This window comes from Oncorhynchus kisutch, linkage group LG20, assembly GCF_002021735.2.
Source record: "Oncorhynchus kisutch isolate 150728-3 linkage group LG20, Okis_V2, whole genome shotgun sequence".
In the NCBI taxonomy this organism is placed as follows: domain Eukaryota; kingdom Metazoa; phylum Chordata; class Actinopteri; order Salmoniformes; family Salmonidae; genus Oncorhynchus; species Oncorhynchus kisutch.
The window spans coordinates 12,877,660-12,896,637 of NC_034193.2; the positions used below are offsets into that span (position 1 = coordinate 12,877,660).

Sequence of the window (18,978 nt, forward strand, 5' to 3'; positions counted from 1 at the left end):
ATGAGGGTTCCTCAAGGGTTCTTTGGTAAGGGTCGTGGTTCTATGTGGAACCATACTGACCCCAAAAAACCCTTTGAGCACTTGAAAAGTTATTTGCAGTGTTAATGATGTATATTGTTTACACTGGACATGTTTGTGAGCAGGCATAGGGACCTAGAATACCACACAATTAAATGCTCAGGATCCCATCTGAATAACTCCACAATTGTCTCATTAGAAGAATCAGAAGCTGGATTTATCTGTGAATATGTAAGCTATATATCGTACTTGCACAATAAACATTTGACATTGGCCACCTACAACTGCATTCAAAGAGGGACACACACGGGATCGCGCTTTGTTTTCTGTCTCTTGAGGACGCGCGGCCCGAAATGAACCTCCTTCATAGAACTGTAACCTCCTCTTCCGCGTGCATCCCGGTCCCGGAGGCGTCCAAGCCTTGGTGGTCAGCGCAGACTTAAAGTGAACGGGCGCGCACTTCCAACGGCCATTCAGTCGGAAGAGGGGACACAGTGAAGGTGTGCTGCTGTGCCGTTTAGTCATCCCTCCCTCTGACCGGTTAATAGATAGATAGATATCCCCGTCGCTGTTGTTTTTCTCCCCCCCCCGTTAAACGGTTAGATCGATCATGTACCGGTACTTCGGGGAGCTGTTATCCCGCGGGGCGGGCAGTGCCCTGGCCTCGGGCTGCGTGGAATCTGCTCTCCCAGCATCGGCCGCTCTGATGCGGGTCCGACAGTATAGTGAACAGCCCGACGACCCCAACTTCTTTCGCATGGTGGAGGGTTTCTTCGACCGCGGAGCCGCCATCGTTCAGGACAAGCTTGTGGAGGACCTGAAGAGCAGGGAGACCCCCGAGCAGAAGATGAAACGAGTGAAGGGGATTCTCCGCATCATCAAGCCCTGCAACCACGTCCTCAGCGTCTCTTTCCCCATCAAGAGGGACAACGGAGAGTGGGAGGTAGTGGAGGGCTACCGCGCCCAGCACAGCCAGCACAGGACGCCCTGCAAGGGGGGTAAGATACTGCCACGCGCCGCTTCCTGCTTCTCAACTGTCCTTCGGGTGGTTGTGCGGTTGCGAAATTAACTATCTAGCTAGGTAGCTCATTTGGCGATCCCATTACTCAGCTGTGAGAGAACAGCTGCACTGACTCTGTTTAGCTACCGTTAGCTAGTTACTGTATAGATGGCTAGCTGCATCTCCTAGCTGCATCAGTAGGGTGTTAGAGGACAAAATGAATCTGTGGTTCGTTGTGGTGTTATACGTTACTTTCCAAGAGCGCCTTGTCAGGAACACAGCACGCTTTATTTCATGAGGATAAGATTTACCATTGCTGAGATATCTTATTTTCAAGAGTTCAGAAAAGGTCGCGAACAGGTAGGTCAGTGTAACTATAATCTGTTGTCAATAAGGCACTAAATCACCTGTCCGGATTCCTACATTCGACACCAGGTTTGATTTGCCACACGCGCCGAATTCAACAGGTGTAAACCTTACAGTGAAATGCTTACTTACTTTTGTCCAATAACTCAGAATATCTCAAGATAGGATGGTCATATTGTTTTGACATTTTCAAGGTTCACAGAGATGACTCAAATGAAATAAAAACATTACATTAAAATGCTGTATTATGCAAATGAACCATGTAATATGCAAATTAGGCATAATACATCATTTCAGTACTTTAAGCCCAATAATGTAAAGTAGGACTGAGAGTCTATAACAGTTTATGAAATGTGTATAAAACTTTTATATTGCTTTATACAAATTAGATACTTAATATGCTAATTAGTCTGTACAGCGGGGTGAAAAAATAAAGTAAGTTAATTTAAAGTAAAGTGGTCATATTGTACACACACCTGGAAGGCTTTTCCAACAGTCTTTCCCACATATGCTGAGAACTTGTTGGCTGCTTTTCCTTCACTTGGGTGATTATGGAGGCCAGGTCATCTGATGCAGCACTCCGTCACTCTCCTTCTTGGTGAAATAGCCCTTACAAAGCCTGGAGGTGTGGTGGGTTATTGTCCTGTTGAAAACAAATGATAGTCCCACTAAGTGCAAACCAGATAGGATGGCGTATTGCTGCAGAATGCTGTGGTAGCCATGCAGGTTAAGTTTCCCTTAAATTCTAAATAAATCACTGACAGTGTCACCAGCAATATACCCCCACACCATCACACTCCTCCTCCATGCTTCACGGTGGGAACCACACATGCAGAGATCATCCGTTCACCTACTTTGCATCTTACAAAGACTCATCATACTAAAGGACCGATTTCCACCGGTCTAATGTCCATTGCTAGTCTTTTTTGGCCAAGCAAGTCTCTTCTTCTTATTGGTGTCCTTTAGTAGTTGTTTCTTTGCAGCAATGAAGGCCTGGTTCACGCAGTCTCTGAACAGTTTATGTTGAGATGTGTCTGTTACTTGAACTCCGTGAAGCTTTTATTTGGGCTGCAATCTGAGGTGCAGTTAACTCTAATGAACTTATCCTCCTCAGCAGAGGCAACTCTGGGTCTTCCTTTCCTGTGGCGGTCCTCATAAGAGCCAGTTTCGTCATAGAGCTTGATGGTTTTTGAGACTGCACTTGAAGAAACTTTCAAAGTTCTTGACGTTTTCCGTATTGACTGACCTTCATGTCTTAAAGTAATGATGGACTGTGGTTTCCCTTTGCTTATTTGAACTGTTCTTGCCATAATATGGACTTGGTCTTTTACCAAATAGGGCTATCTTCTGTATATCACCCCTTCCTTGTCACAACACAACTGATTGGCTCAAATGCATTAAGAAGGAAAGAAATTCCACAAATTAACTTTTGATAAGGCACACCAATATTGTGAAAAGTTGTCATCAAGGGAAAGGGTGGCTACTTTGAAGAATCTCAAATATTAAATATATTTTGATTTGTTTAACACTTTTATGGTTACTACATGATTCCGTATGTATTATTTCATAGTTTTGATGTCTTCACTATTATTCTACAATGTAGAAAATAGTACAAATAAAGAAAAACCCTTGAATGAGAAGGTGTGTCCAAACCTTTGACTGGTTCTGTATATATCACACTTATGTTATATTTAGTAGGCCTAGAGTGACTAATCATACGCCCAATCCTGTGCCACCTGCATACACACAGTACATCACACAGCACATCACACAGCACATCACACATAATATGGACACACACAGCCTCACACAGACACACATTTCCCATGAATACTGTGGGTTAAATCGGGGTCACACAGAGTGTTTCTTGGTAGTCTTAAACAAATCTACTTTGATACAAAAGTATACACCTCACACACATAGTTATGGGCTTAAAGAAAGAACACACCTGTACCATGTCAGATATAGAGTTGACATGTATTACATTTGGAGTTTGCATCGCAATATTACACTTTATCACAGAAGACGGAAATATAACAAAACCGTTTGACATAGAAACATTTTCGTCAGTTTAAAAAAAAATGTTCAGGAATGGTTTAATAAAATATAAATAACATTCGACCCATGAGGCCAAAGAGGTTACTTTTGGTAATTAACTACATGAAAGTGCTACGTCTGAACTGCAAGACAGATAGCTACTAGTCTAATAACATAGCTTACTGCTGAGGTAGGCTTACTGCTGAGGTAGGCTTACTGCTGAGGTAGGCTTACATTGGAATGTTATTTTTGGTGTTGATGAGTTGCTCTGGTGATGGGAGGGTGAACGGCACTGTTTCCAGCAATTAATTAGCCTAGGCTCAGATCAGACAGAGTCAGTGAGCTGCCTGCCAGCTGCACAAGAAGATGGTTGGGACACATTTTCAATGAACTGGTATTTAGCTATGTTTTTAATGAATGTAGGGCTATAGCCACTGAATTTGTATAGCTTTTAGTTGAGAGAATAAAACCATACAGCCAATTCTGCTCAGCACTGCCTTTCGCCCAGCTCACTGCCATAAGCTCAATGACGTCAGCCACTCCCACACAACCAGCAAGCTAGCACTCGGCATGGAAATGGGGGTGGCACATGGTGAATATGGATCGATCCATGACAACCCATACATCATAACCGTAACTACGAAGCTCTATGTGGTAACCTGCTATGTGATGTTCATGTCGCTGAGACCATCTGAATGACAGTTTTAACTCATTTTTCAGCAACGATGTCTGCTGACCCTGAACACCTTCAGGGTGACAGTACAACCCCGCTATGCTAGTAGCATAGCCCCCGTCAGCTTTTTAAAACCCTTCAGATATTGACTGAATTATGTCACATAAAACATTTTACTGGCACGAAAAAATAATGAATGGAATACAGGGATTTTGATTGGAATTCAGGTATTACATTCATTGTAAAATTTAAACAACAAAAACAATTCTTAGAATGCACTCATACGTGCTGAATTTGCATAAATACACTTGGTGTATTTTTATCTATTATTAAATGAACATAAATGGTGCAACAGGGCTGTGACCACCAGAAACCGGTTCTGTCTAGGCCCACCTGCACTAGCCTTATTAATTACTGTTGTCACGTTCTGTTGCATGGTTCAACAAGTGTGTCAATATCAGGATACCCTCAGATAAAAAAAAATCAACAGGCTTTACATTGTTTAAGAGATCAGACATTATATCTATACTCTGACTGTTCCTTTTTGGGAAGTTACTTTCATTTCAAATTTGTATTGAACTTTTTAAAATTCCACGAAAAAGGAATGCCCATCCAAAATAAAGTGATCTTTCTTGTGATGTGTCGATGCGTTTAAATCCCCGACGAAGCTTTAACGTTCTTATAGCTGCAACGGAAAGACAATGTATTCCATTGAGCTCGTTTCAGCCATTACCGGGGTGTGTTTGACAGGCCATTACAAACATTTCCGCGGCCGTAACGTTAATGGGGGGGAAAAAACAACAGGCACAAGCAAGAGTATGAAAGGGTCGCAGCACTTAAAGGAAAGCAATCAAGCCAGCGATATTTAAGTGACAACACCCCTCGAACACAGGAAATAGACAGATCCTCAGGTGGGCGGGGCATGCACGTTGCTAAGGTAACTGCCAAACTTAAAGAAACACTTGAGTAAATGAGGGATACAAAGTATATTGAAAGTTTTCCCTTGTTTAACCAACTGGTCTTAAAGTGCAAAGTCTCACCACCTACCCATTGTGCCAGGCAAGCTGAATCCGGTGCACGTTCTGACAGACTGACAGTATATTTGAACACTGGAGGGGACATTGGTTGTGTGTTAATGTACATACAGACGAATAGGAACGCTTATTTATTGTTATTTTACTGCTGCTCTTTAATTATTTGATGTTCTTATCTCTTTCTTGTTTGTTGGTATTTTCTTAACTGCACTGTTGGTTAGGGGCTTGTCAGTAAGCATTGCATGGTTGGTTAAGGGCTTGTCAGTAAGCATTGCATGGTTGGTTAAGGGCTTGTCAGTAAGCATTGCATGGTTGGTTAAGGGCTTGTCAGTAAGCATTTCACTGTAAGGTCTACACCTGTTGGTTAGGGGCTTGTCAGTAAGCATTTCACTGTAAGGTCTACACCTGTTGGTTAAGGGCTTGTCAGTAAGCATTGCACTGTTGGTTAGGGGCTTGTCAGTAAGCATTTCACTGTAAGGTCTACACCTGTTGGTTAAGGGCTTGTCAGTAAGCATTGCACTGTTGGTTAGGGGCTTGTCAGTAAGCATTTCACTGTAAGGTCTACACCTGTTGGTTAAGGGCTTGTCAGTAAGCATTTCACTGTAAGGTCTACACCTGTTGGTTAAGGGCTTGTCAGTAAGCATTGCATGGTTGGTTAAGGGCTTGTCAGTAAGCATTGCATGGTTGGTTAAGGGCTTGTCAGTAAGCATTGCATGGTTGGTTAGGGGCTTGTCAGTAAGCATTGCATGGTTGGTTAGGGGCTTGTCAGTAAGCATTGCATTGTAAGCTGTTGTATTCGGCACATGTGACACAACATTTGAATAGACTTTCTGATTGGTGTGGCCTATAGATGTTTAATTATGGCAAACGCATCATCATGGGGAGGTCAGAGGTCGTCACACGCCACCAGAGCAGATGCTTCCCTCAAACCCGTTTTAGAGAAGTGAGAAGTGCTCTATATCAAATCCCTCTTTACTTTCTGCAGCTTAGTCACACACTTTCCCTTCCCCTCTTCTGACTACACTACACTTTTCATGGTTTCCATTCCCCTCCCCTCTTCTCTGACTACAGCTACACTTCTCATGGTTTCCATTCCCCTCTTCTCTGACTACACTACACTTCTCATGGTTTCCATTCCCCTCCCCTCCTCTCTGACTACAGCTACACTTCTCATGGTTTCCATTCCCCTCCTCTCTGACTACAGCTACACACAGCTACACTTCTCATGGTTTCCATTCCCCTCTTCTCTGACTACAGCTACACTTCTCATGGTTTCCATTCCCCTCTTCTCTGACTACAGCTACTACAGTTAGCTCAGTGGAAAACACAGTTACTTGGGACACAGACGACGGTTAGGCTAGATGGGGTAAAGGCTGTTAGTCAGTGTACTAGTGGGGTAGAGACTAGAGTGTAAAGGCTGTTAGTCAGTGTACTAGTGGGGTAGAGATGAGAGGGTAAAGGCTGTTAGTCAGTGTACTAGTGGGGTAGAGATGAGAGGGTAAAGGCTGTTATAGTCTGTGTACTGGTGGGGTAGAGACTAGAGGGTAAAGGCTGTTAGTCAGTATACTGGTGGGGTAGAGACTAGAGGGTAAAGGCTGTTATAGTCAGTGTACTAGTGGGGTAGAGACTAGAGGGTAAAAGCAGTTAGGCAGTGTACTAGTGGGGTAGAGACTAGAGGGTAAAAGCAGTTAGGCAGTGTACTAGTGGGGTAGAGACTAGAGGGTAAAGGCTGTTATAGTCAGTGTACTGGTGGGGTAGAGACTAGAGGGTAAAGGCTGTTAGTCAGTGTACTAGTGGGGTAGAGACGAGAGGGTAAAAGCAGTTAGGCAGTGTACTAGTGGGGTAGAGATGAGAGGGTAAAAGCAGTTAGTCAGTGTACTAGTGGGGTAGAGACTAGAGGGTAAAGGCTGTTATAGTCAGTGTATTAGTGGGGTAGAGACTAGAGGGTAAAAGCAGTTAGGCAGTGTACTAGTGGGGTAGAGACTAGAGGGTAAAAGCAGTTAGTCAGTGTACTAGTGGGGTAGAGACTAGAGGGTAAAGGCTGTTATAGTCAGTGTACTGGTGGGGTAGAGACTAGAGGGTAAAGGCTGTTATAGTCAGTGTACTAGTGGGGTAGAGACTAGAGGGTAAAAGCAGTTAGGCAGTGTACTAGTGGGGTAGAGACTAGAGGGTAAAAGCAGTTAGTCAGTGTACTAGTGGGGTAGAGACTAGAGGGTAAAGGCTGTTAGTCAGTGTACTAGTGGGGTAGAGATGAGAGGTAATGGGCTGATACTGTCTGTGTAGACAAAGTACTAAGGCTGTTGCTGATATGACAGACAGTCAGTCAGACCCACACTGCTCTATATAGAAACCCTGGTTCTGCTACAATACTGCAGAACCTCACATTCTCTAGCTGGACCACTGCAGAACTGTGTTTGTGCAGGCGTGACTCAGTGTTAGGGAGTGTCAGGAAGTGACTCACTCTCAAAGAATGTTTAGTCTGCTAAACGTCCAACATGTCCTTCTCCTTTCCAAGCAGAAGAGGAAGCCCACTGCTTTTATTTCCACTGTGACTAACAACCCACTGCGGGCTCCCTTCCACATCAATGGACAGCTCTGTGGGCTCTTGGGCGGTCGGGTTTGCCTGTGTGGGTGTACAGTATGTTTGTTCGTGGGTATCTGTTTTCATACATTTTTCATGTATATACACAGCTTACACACGTGTGTGTGTGTGTGTTTCCTAGCCAACCCAGAGACTCATTCCATTGGAATGTTTCTCAACATGTTTTTGCTGCGGTAGTAGGGGATGGGAGAGGAGGAGAATCAAAGGGGGAGGGCTTAATGGTTGAAAGGTTACGGGTATAAAGAACATTCTTGTTCAGTGAATTGAATTAGCCTTCAGATGTAGGATCTTAATTTGATCACTCGGTTGCAGGAGAATGTCCATGTGAATTATAATTATAATTATATTATATTATCCCTTGTTGCTGCTGTATCAAAAGTGAAGTGGCCCTACCTGAAGGTCCTACATCTGTGTCTCAGTCAGTGCTGTGTCTATAGTGTAGTTCAATGGAGGGTCCACGTTGTTAAGGTCAAGCCTTCCAGCAGCTCTAGCTTAATATGGGTGACTTGTAGACTGCCTGGTCTCTAAAGGTCATGTTATGGAGGCGTTGCTAATGTGTGCCCTCCTCCTGAACACCATCCTGCTAACACAGCAGGGGGCTAGTGGCTAGCTAGTGTAGGGGCTGTTTTCTGGACTGGGTCTCGGGACATGCCGTGGCGCTTTGAGATGATGTCACTCTCACATGCACACCCTCTCTCTGTCCTCTATAGTGCGCTGGGCTGGCTGCAGTCTCCTGTCTGTGGTCGCTGCCACTGGCTCTCGGTAGTCGTCTGTCACAGTGACACAGTCCAATATAGGTCAGCCCAAGTTAGCACTCACACTCTGTTTCCCTGTGCTGCTGGTGTAGAGGAGACACAGTGTAACCCCAGGTAGTTTCCCTGTGCTGCTGGTGTAGAGGAGACACAGTGTAACCCCAGGTAGTGTCCCTGTGCTGCTGTGTAGAGGAGGCACAGTGTAACCCCAGGTAGTGTCCCTGTGCTGCTGGTGTAGAGGAGGCACAGTGTAACCCCAGGTAGTGTCCCTGTGCTGCTGGTGTAGAGGAGACACAGTGTAACCCCAGGTAGTGTCCCTGTGCTGCTGGTGTAGAGGAGGCACAGTGTAACCCCAGGTAGTGTCCCTGTGCTGCTGGTGTAGAGGAGACACAGTGTAACCCCAGGTAGTGTCCCTGTGCTGGACACAGTAGACTCAAAGCCATCCTTCCTGTCAACTTTAGAGTGTGTGTGGTGTTGTTGGGCTCTGTGTGTTGACTCCCTTTGTGTCTGTCTGTGTGCAGGGATCCGTTACAGTGAAGAGGTGTCTGTTGATGAGGTGAAGGCTCTGGCCTCTCTGATGACATACAAGTGTGCCGTGGTCGGTAAGTCTCCTCTCCTCTCCTCTCCTCTCCTCTCCTCTCCTCTCCTCTCCTCTCCTCTCCTCTCCTCTCCTCTCCTCTCACATCTCATTCATGCCTCAGTGCTCCTGATTTCATGTAAACATACACACTGATCTGAGAGATTTTTATTAGCATTTTCAGAGAGCTGTTGTTAAAGCAATGAGGTGCGCGTGTGTGTTTAAGCCCCAGTTGTTAAGCCGGTTTCTCTCTCTCCAGATGTACCATTCGGGGGGGCTAAAGCTGGTGTCAAGATCAACGTCAAAAATTACTCTGTAAGTCACACACACAGATACACGCACACACAGATACAAGTGTTTGTGCTGTGTGGAGGAAAGAGTGTGGCTTGCTTACTGGATGGAGGCTGTTCTCTTCCACACACACCATGGTAGGTGATTATTGTGGGAACGCTCTAATGCACAGGAAGCATATTTTACTCCAAGTCACATCAATGATCTATTCCAGTAAAACCCTTACACACACACACACACTACGAGAGAGAGAGAGAGAGAGAGAGAGAGAGAGAGAGAGAGAGAGAGAGAGAGGAGAGAGAGAGAGAGAGAGAAGGAGAGAGAGAAGAGAGAGAGAGAGAGAGAGAGAGAGAGAGAGAGAGAGAGAGAGAGAGAGAGAGAGAGAGAGAGAGAGAGAGAGAGAGAGAGAGAGAGAGAGAAGAGAGAGAGAGAGAGGAAGAGAGAGAGAGGGAGAGAGAGAGAGAGAGAGAGAGAGAGAGAAGAGAGAGAGAGAGAGAGAGAGAGAGAGAGAGAGAGAAGAGAGAGAAGAAGAGAGAGAGAGAGAGAGAGAGAGAGAGAGAGAGAGAGAGAGAGAGAGAGAGAGAAGAGAGAGAGAGAGAGAGGAAGAGAAGAGAGAGAGAGAGAGAGAGAGAGAGAGAGAGAGAGAGAGAGAGAGAGAGAGAGAGAGAGGAGAGAGAGAGAGAGAGACTCAGACTCTTTATTCATATCCTAGAGAGGCTCTTTATTCATATCCTAGAGAGCGAGAGAGAGGCTCTTTATTCATATCCTAGAGAGCGAGAGAGAGGGCTCTTTATTCATATCCTAGAGAGCGAGAGAGAGGCTCTTTATTCATATCCTAGAGAGAGAGGCTCTTTATTCATATCCTAGAGAGAGGCTCTTTATTCATATCCTAGAGAGCGAGAGAGAGGCTCTTTATTCATATCCTAGAGAGCGAGAGAGAGGCTCTTTATTCATATCCTAGAGAGCGAGAGAGGCTCTTTAGGGCTGATCGCTACATCTTTATCTGTTTATCTGTCACCAGTGTGTGTGTGTGTGGTAGTATGCCCTTCAGCTAAGTGGATCTGAAATGCTTAGCTGTTAGCTGGCAGACGCACAGGAAACCTTTCTCTCTCCTCGTGCACTCTGTGATTTATCTCTCTCTCTCTTTAGGACAATGAGTTGGAGAAGATCACTAGAAGGTTCACCATTGAGCTGGCCAAGAAAGGTTTTATTGGTAAGTGTGTTCTTCATGTAGCCAGTTGTCCCCTATGATCCTGTATGCTAATGACTGTGACGTGTTACCTCAAAACACAGAGAAGACAGGATTCTACCCGAGGGTTTTACCTCAGTGATTTACCCCAGTGATTTACGCCAGGGTTTTACCCCAGTGATTTACGCCAGGGTTTTACCCCAGTGATTTATGCCAGGGTTTTACCCCAGTGGTTTATGCCAGGGTTTTACCCCCAGCCTTTTGTCTCACTGGGCTGTGGCTCCGGCGGGCCTGTTCTGACTCAGGCCACTGGTACTTTTCAGCTTTCATTTACATAACAATGACTAACTGCGAACTTTAACCCCTTCTCACAAAGCAACTGTTTTGCTTATGCAGAGGTTGTTAATTCTGCTCCTCACAAGCCCTCAGTTTCAGCCATCATAGTGTTTACACTACTATAAACTGGGTGGTTCGAGCCCTGAATGCTGATTGGCTGACCGAAAGGTTGCAAGTTCAAATCCCCGAGCTGACAAGGTACAAATCTCTCATTCTGCCCCTGAACAGGCAGTTAACCCACTGTTCCTAGGCCGTCATTGTAAATAAGAATTTATTCTTAACTGACTTGCCTGGTTAAATAAAGGTAAATAATAATGGCTGCCGTTGCAGAGGAAAAGCTTGTGTATTAATGGTGACGTGGGCAGTAGACCCCTCTTCCAGTCAGATCCTCACCCCCACTTCTGTTTTTGGATGTCTGTGCCCAGTGAACACATGAGAATGTCCCTCGCTGCATACCATCCTGTTTATACCACAGAGAGGGAGAGAGACTGGCATTTAGACATGTCTCTGTCTGCCACCAGGGCGTTCTGAGCCCTCCAGTCAGCCACGGTCTATATTTAGAATAGGTAGAACTATAGATGTTTAATTGCTAGTAACTTTATCTCAAAGCTGTGTAGTATGTGTTTACGTGTGGGAAAGAGAAAGAAAGATGGAGGGCAGGGTTCACCACTAGGTGGGAAAGAGAAAGATGGAGGGCAGGGTTCACCACTAGGTGGGAAAGAGAAAGATGGAGGGCAGGGTTCACCACTAGGTGGGAAAGAGAAAGATGGAGGGCAGGGTTCACCACTAGGTGGGAAAGAGAAAGATGGAGGGCAGGGTTCACCACTAGGTGGGAAAGAGAAAGATGGATGGCAGGGTTCACCACTAGGTGGCCCGTAGGTCATTAGATTTATTTTTGCCTCCCAAGTTTTCTGAGCAAAATAATATATTTTTAAAATAATTTTTGTTGTTGGACGTAAAAGACTAAAATCACCAGGAAATCGGCTCAAAGTGATTTTTCATTTAGGAAATTTGTTCCCAAGTATTCCCACGCATAAATCAAGATGCATATGTGATCATATCTCAATGTAATCAAGGTTTGTAATGATTCCAGTTTTTGTCGATCACTATCTGTTTTGGATTTCTGCTGTCGATTTGCAGTACAAAATGTGTTATTCAGAACTATGTTCTGGCCCCCAGACTATCCACTCAAGAAAAAATCATAATTGGGGACCCCTGATGTAGGTTGTGTGTAAATGCTTCCAGTCCTCACAGAAACGTTCACCCCCCCCCCCCCTCCCCCCCAGGGCCTGGTATTGATGTTCCTGCTCCTGACATGAGCACTGGAGAGAGAGAGATGTCCTGGATCGCTGACACATATGCCAACACCATCGCACACACTGTGAGTTACCACACAAACGCACATACACTGTAGTTCTGTAGTCGGGCCCCCAGGGCAGTATGGGTACTGTGGTTCTGTAGCATGGCCCCCCAGGGCAGTATGGGTACTGTAGTTCTGTAGCATGGCCCCCAGGGCAGTATGGGTACTGTAGTTCTGTAGTCTGGACCCAGAGCAGTATGTGTCCTGCACTGACCTCTCATAACTATGCTGAAGACTCTATCTCACAGTCTGACAAACAGATCTAATGCAATTAAACATACTCTAACGTGTGTGTGTCTGGCTCTGTGTCTCTCTGGGTGTTTCTCTGTGCAGGACATCAACGCCCACGCGTGTGTGACAGGCAAGCCCATCAGTCAGGGCGGGATCCACGGGCGTATCTCGGCCACCGGTCGCGGAGTGTTCCACGGAATTGAGAACTTCATCAACGAGGCGTCCTACATGAGCATGCTGGGCCTGACCCCCGGCTTTCAGGACAAGACCTTCATCATCCAGGTACACACACACACACACTCTGACATTTGCAAAGATTGTGTAAAAGTTGTTTACGCTGATCTGGTCAACAGATTTTGATGTGAACTTAGTTAAATATCTGCAGGGGTGAGTTAGTATTCGTCTGTCTGTGACGGTCAGTGACGTCAGAGACGTGGTGGCAGGGTTCAGCGGCAGTATCACACCACACAGATCTGCTTTACACTGGTCCGTAGGTCCCAGTTCCCACTCTGCCGCGGTGTGAGACAGACTGAAGGTCAAAGTGCAGCTTTCTGCGGGACTCTCAGTTCCCTCTGACACACGAGACATCACACACACACACACACACACACACACACACACACACACACACACACACACACACAGGGAGAGAGAGATGCCCTCAGCCTTGGCCTCCTTCCTGGAAGCCTGTCTATAGGCTATACGAAGCCTGTCTATGGGCTATACGAAGCCTGTCTCTATAGGCTATACGAAGCCTGTCTCTATAGGCTATACGAAGCCTGTCTCTATAGGCTATACGAAGCCTGTCTCTATAGGCTATACGAAGCCTGTCTCTATAGGCTATACGAAGCCTGTCTATGGGCTATACGAAGCCTGTCTCTATAGGCTATACGAAGCCTGTCTCTATAGGCTATACGAAGCCTGTCTCTATAGGCTATACGAAGCCTGTCTCTATAGGCTATACGAAGCCTGTCTCTATAGGCTATACGAAGCCTGTCTCTATAGGCTATACGAAGCCTGTCTCTATAGGCTATACGAAGCCTGTCTCTATAGGCTATACGAAGCCTGTCTCTATAGGCTATACGAAGCCTGTCTCTATAGGCTATACGAAGCCTGTCTCTATAGGCTATACGAAGCCTGTCTCTATAGGCTATACGAAGCCTGTCTCTATAGGCTATACGAAGCCTGTCTCTATAGGCTATACGAAGCCTGTCTCTATAGGCTATACGAAGCCTGTCTCTATAGGCTATACGAAGCCTGTCTCTATAGGCTATACGAAGCCTGTCTCTATAGGCTATACGAAGCCTGTCTCTATAGGCTATACGAAGCCTGTCTCTATAGGCTATACGAAGCCTGTCTCTATAGGCTATACGAAGCCTGTCTCTATAGGCTATACGAAGCCTGTCTCTATAGGCTATACGAAGCCTGTCTCTATAGGCTATACGAAGCCTGTCTCTATAGGCTATACGAAGCCTGTCTCTATAGGCTATACGAAGCCTGTCTCTATAGGCTATACGAAGCCTGTCTCTATAGGCTATACGAAGCCTGTCTCTATAGGCTATACGAAGCCTGTCTCTATAGGCTATACGAAGCCTGTCTCTATAGGCTATACGAAGCCTGTCTCTATAGGCTATACGAAGCCTGTCTCTATAGGCTATACGAAGCCTGTCTCTATAGGCTATACGAAGCCTGTCTCTATAGGCTATACGAAGCCTGTCTCTATAGGCTATACGAAGCCTGTCTCTATAGGCTATACGAAGCCTGTCTCTATAGGCTATACGAAGCCTGTCTCTATAGGCTATACGAAGCCTGTCTCTATAGGCTATACGAAGCCTGTCTCTATAGGCTATACGAAGCCTGTCTCTATAGGCTATACGAAGCCTGTCTCTATAGGCTATACGAAGCCTGTCTCTATAGGCTATACGAAGCCTGTCTCTATAGGCTATACGAAGCCTGTCTCTATAGGCTATACGAAGCCTGTCTCTATAGGCTATACGAAGCCTGTCTCTATAGGCTATACGAAGCCTGTCTCTATAGGCTATACGAAGCCTGTCTCTATAGGCTATACGAAGCCTGTCTCTATAGGCTATACGAAGCCTGTCTCTATAGGCTATACGAAGCCTGTCTCTATAGGCTATACGAAGCCTGTCTCTCTTTTCTCTGTAGTAGCGTTGTCATGATACCAGAATTTAGAATTGGATACCGATACCAGGTTTAGTATCACGATACTTGATACCAAAACGCCAAAAAAGAAAGCGTATTAGCCACAGTCACAGAAGGGCACTTGATCCAGACAGTAGTATGTATATGTTAATGAATTAATGATATAATCACACAATCAAGTTTGACTTTGGTAAAACAATCTAACTACAAAACAGCAGAATGGTGAACATTTATTTTAATGGTAAATCTCTACTGGTACACTGGTTAAATCCAGATGTAGCCTAGGTCAATTCACAATACAGGTGAATGCGTATTATTCAATAGGAGTGTGTGCATACATTGAGTTATTGAACTTGTTGTAGCTGACTTCATGGGGCTACAGATGACAAACAATCCTTTCCATTTAGGACTTATGTTTATTGGCAACTACTAAGAGAACATATTTTATTGTACCAATTAACAACATTTGCATAGAAGAAGCGATCTCTTCATTTATAAAAATGTGCGCTATTAAAAAAATGGTATAGAAAAGTATTTTGTGTTTTGGAAATACAAATGACTTCTCGAAAGTATATTTGACAAAATCTACATATACAAAATGTATTTCAGCCCAGGTGTAATACAAGTGACTAAATACTCAGAGTAATTTAGATATACTGAACAAAAATGCAGCTTGCAGGGCCTCCTGGGTGGCGCAGTGGTTAAGGGCAGCTGTGCCACCAGAGACCCTGGGTTCGTGCCCAGGCTCTGTCGCAACCGTCCGCGACCGGGAGGTCTGTGGGACGATGCACAGTTAGTCAATTATTAGCCCAGTTATAGATTATTTGTAGTCAGCAAAGGGGACGGATTGCTTCCTACAAGAGCACCAAACGTGTACATTTCTAGACATCTTTGAAAAGTGATTCGGGTAAAGAGCTTTTTATTTTCTTAAAGGGGCAGTGGTGTATTTTGAGACGGTGTTGAATAAGCCCCTAGTAGCCAATAGGCAAGAGGGTGTCATAATTTGTCTCGTCTCTGTAATAATGGTATGGAAATAATACTTTTGTTTTGTAAAGTGGTTTCTTGCATCAAACAACACAACATTTTCAGTCACCTCCTTGTCTGAAGGACAAGTGGATAAACAGGGTTAAAGGTCAAGCCCTGCATGTTTTATTTTCAGAAGTCTCATGGAATGTAGACCTACATTGAAGACCACACATTGACTGCTACTGTAGGCTGAATGATAGAACAGCTATTTCCATGTTAAAATGTTATGGGACGCATTTTCTCCATTGTTTTTGATGGTAGGCCACTCTGGTAGGCCTACATTATGAGGAAATAGCCACAGTAGCCTACTTGACAACCGTCTTAAACTGTAACTTCAAGCTTGTACAGTCGGCTAAATGTTGAGGGAACATTGATGGATACGGTTCATCGAATATTTGAATATCCGATCCGACGTTAGTATTCAATGACTAGCAAACTATTCATTTCTGAGAAGGAAAAAAAAAACATCTCACCTTCGTGTCGGACACAGACTGACTAACAGAGACACACAGACAGACTGACTAAACAGAGACACACAGACTGACTAACAGAGACACACAGACAGACTGACTAAACAGAGACAGACTGGACTCACTAAACAGAGAAACACAGACAGACTGACTAAACAGAGACACACAGACTGACTAAAACAGAGACACACAGACTGACTAAACAGAGACAGACTGACTCACTAAACAGAGAAACACAGACTGACCTCACTAAACAGAGAAACACAGACTGACTCACTAAACAGAGAAACACAGACTGACTCACTAAACAGAGAAACACAGACTGACTCACTAAACAGAGAAACACAGACTGAGCTCACTAAACAGAGAAACACAGACTGACTCACTAAACAGAGAAACACAGACGGACTCACTAAACAGAGAAACACAGACTGACTCACTAAACAGAGAAACACAGACTGACTCACTAAACAGAGACCACACAGGATAGATGCTAAACAGAGACACACAGACTGGACTAAACAGAGACACACAGACTGACTAAAACAGAGACACACAGACTGACTAAACAGAGACACACAGACTGACTAAACAGAGGAGCACACAGGACTGACTGAAACCCAGAGACACACAGACTGGAGCTAAACCAGAGACACACAAGGACTGACTAAACGAGACCACACAGACTCCGACTAAACAGAAGGACACCACAGACTGACGTAAAGCAGAGACACACAGACTGACGTAAACAGAGACACTCACAAACAGAGACACAACAGACTGACTAACCAGAGATCACAACAGACTGAGCTCTAAAAAGAGACACCACAGACTGACCTAAACAGAGACACACAGACTGACATAAACAGAGACAACACAGACTGAGCTAAACAGGAGCACCACACAGACTGGCACTAAACCAGAGACGCACACGAGACCTGACTAAACAGAGAACACACAGGACTGACTAAACAGAGACACACAGACTGACTAAACAGAGACACACAGACTGACTAAACAGAGACACACAGACTGACTAAACAGAGACACACAGACTGACTAAACAGAGACACACAGACTGACTAAACAGAGACACACAGACTGACTAAACAGAGACACACAGACTGACTAAACAGAGACACACAGACTGACTAAACAGAGACACACAGACTGACTAAACAGAGACACACAGACTGACTAAACAGAGACACACAGACTGACTAAACAGAGACACACAGACTGACTAAACAGAGACACACAGACTGACTAAACAGAGACACACAGACTGACTAAACAGAGACACACAGACTGACTAAACAGAGACACACAGACTGACTAAACAGAGACACACAGACTGACTAAACAGAGACACACAGACTGACTAAACAGAGACACACAGACTGACTAAACAGAGACACACAGACTGACTAAACAGAGACACACAGACTGACTAAACAGAGACACACAGACTGACTAAACAGAGACACACAGACTGACTAAACAGAGACACACAGACTGACTAAACAGAGACACACAGACTGACTAAACAGAGACACACAGACTGACTGACTAAACAGAGACACACAGACTGACTAAACAGAGACACACAGACTGACTGACTACAGAGACACACACAGACTGACTGACTAAACAGAGACACACACAGACTGACTGACTAAACAGAGACACACACAGACTGACTGACTAAACAGAGACACACACAGACTGACTGACTAAACAGAGACACACACAGACTGACTGACTAAACAGAGACACAACACAAGACTGACTGACTAAACAGAGACACACACAGACTGACTGACTAAACAGACACACACAGACTGACTCACTAAACAGACACACACAGACTGACTCACTAAACAGACACACACAGACCTGACTGACCATACAGGCTACTGTATGGCTGGATATGTAGTTGTGTGACTCGATTTTCTTGGAGATTTAGCAAATACGCAGATATGTAATGACATCGTGTAGATTGCAGATGACAGAGAGGATAATGGAGAGATATAGGGGAGGAGCTGATCTCAGTTTATAGACCTTGCTGCTATGGAAACGACTGTCAAACATCTATTGTTAATGGCCTATAGCAGCATTATGTGTCTCAATGCTCATTATAGTTAAAGGTATATTTCACAGCTGTACCAGATATATTACCTGCTTGGTTTCAATCCTCTCTGTCTGTCCGCTGATTTGGTATGTCAGTTTATTAGCTAGTTATCAGTGGGTCTGAGGCTACTGCAGTGGCAGAGGTGGGCCACATGGTGGCCCCAGGGTCCCAGTGTAATGTCTTTAGTGTACTCTGTAGCAGAGTTGATGACGGTGTGTGTGTGATGAAGGAGATAGTAATGATCTCTCTTTCTCAGGGCTTTGGTAACGTGGGACTCCACTCCATGCGGTACCTCCACAGGTACGGTGCTAAGTGTGTGGGCATCGCTGAGTATGACGGCAGCATCTACAACCCAGAGGGCATTGACCCCAAGCAGCTGGAGGACTACAAACTGGTAAAAATACTCTCTTACTCTCCTTTCGAACTTCCTCAGTCTCACTTTCTGTGTCTCTCTCTCTTTCTCTCTCACTTTTCCGCCCTCTCTTGTTCTGAATATGAGCTTAGCCAAGAAAGACTTCCTGTCTCTTGCATTTGACTAACCTGTGTGTGTGTGTGCAGCAACACGGTTCGATCGTAGGTTTCCCCGGGGCTAAGCCATACGAGGGCAGCCTTCTGGAAGCTCAGTGTCACATCCTGATCCCTGCCGCCAGCGAGAAGCAGCTCACACGAAACAACGCCCACAGGATCAAGGCCAAGGTACAATACCCCTATCTAAACTACAC

General features: G+C 45.0%; 1 protein-coding gene across 1 annotated transcript in view; it reads left to right on the forward strand.

Moving 5' to 3' along the window:
* Window positions 1–389: 389 nt before the first annotated feature.
* The window catches only part of LOC109865103 (glutamate dehydrogenase, mitochondrial-like), a 26,567-nt gene continuing 7,978 nt past the window's right edge, over window positions 390–18,978 (forward strand). Inside the window, 8 exon segments of the mRNA XM_031799975.1 lie at window positions 390–1,016; window positions 9,004–9,084; window positions 9,319–9,374; window positions 10,500–10,563; window positions 12,162–12,256; window positions 12,569–12,748; window positions 18,513–18,650; window positions 18,815–18,952. Of these exon segments, the coding sequence (XP_031655835.1) occupies window positions 629–1,016; window positions 9,004–9,084; window positions 9,319–9,374; window positions 10,500–10,563; window positions 12,162–12,256; window positions 12,569–12,748; window positions 18,513–18,650; window positions 18,815–18,952 (1,140 nt within the window). The 5' untranslated portion in view covers window positions 390–628.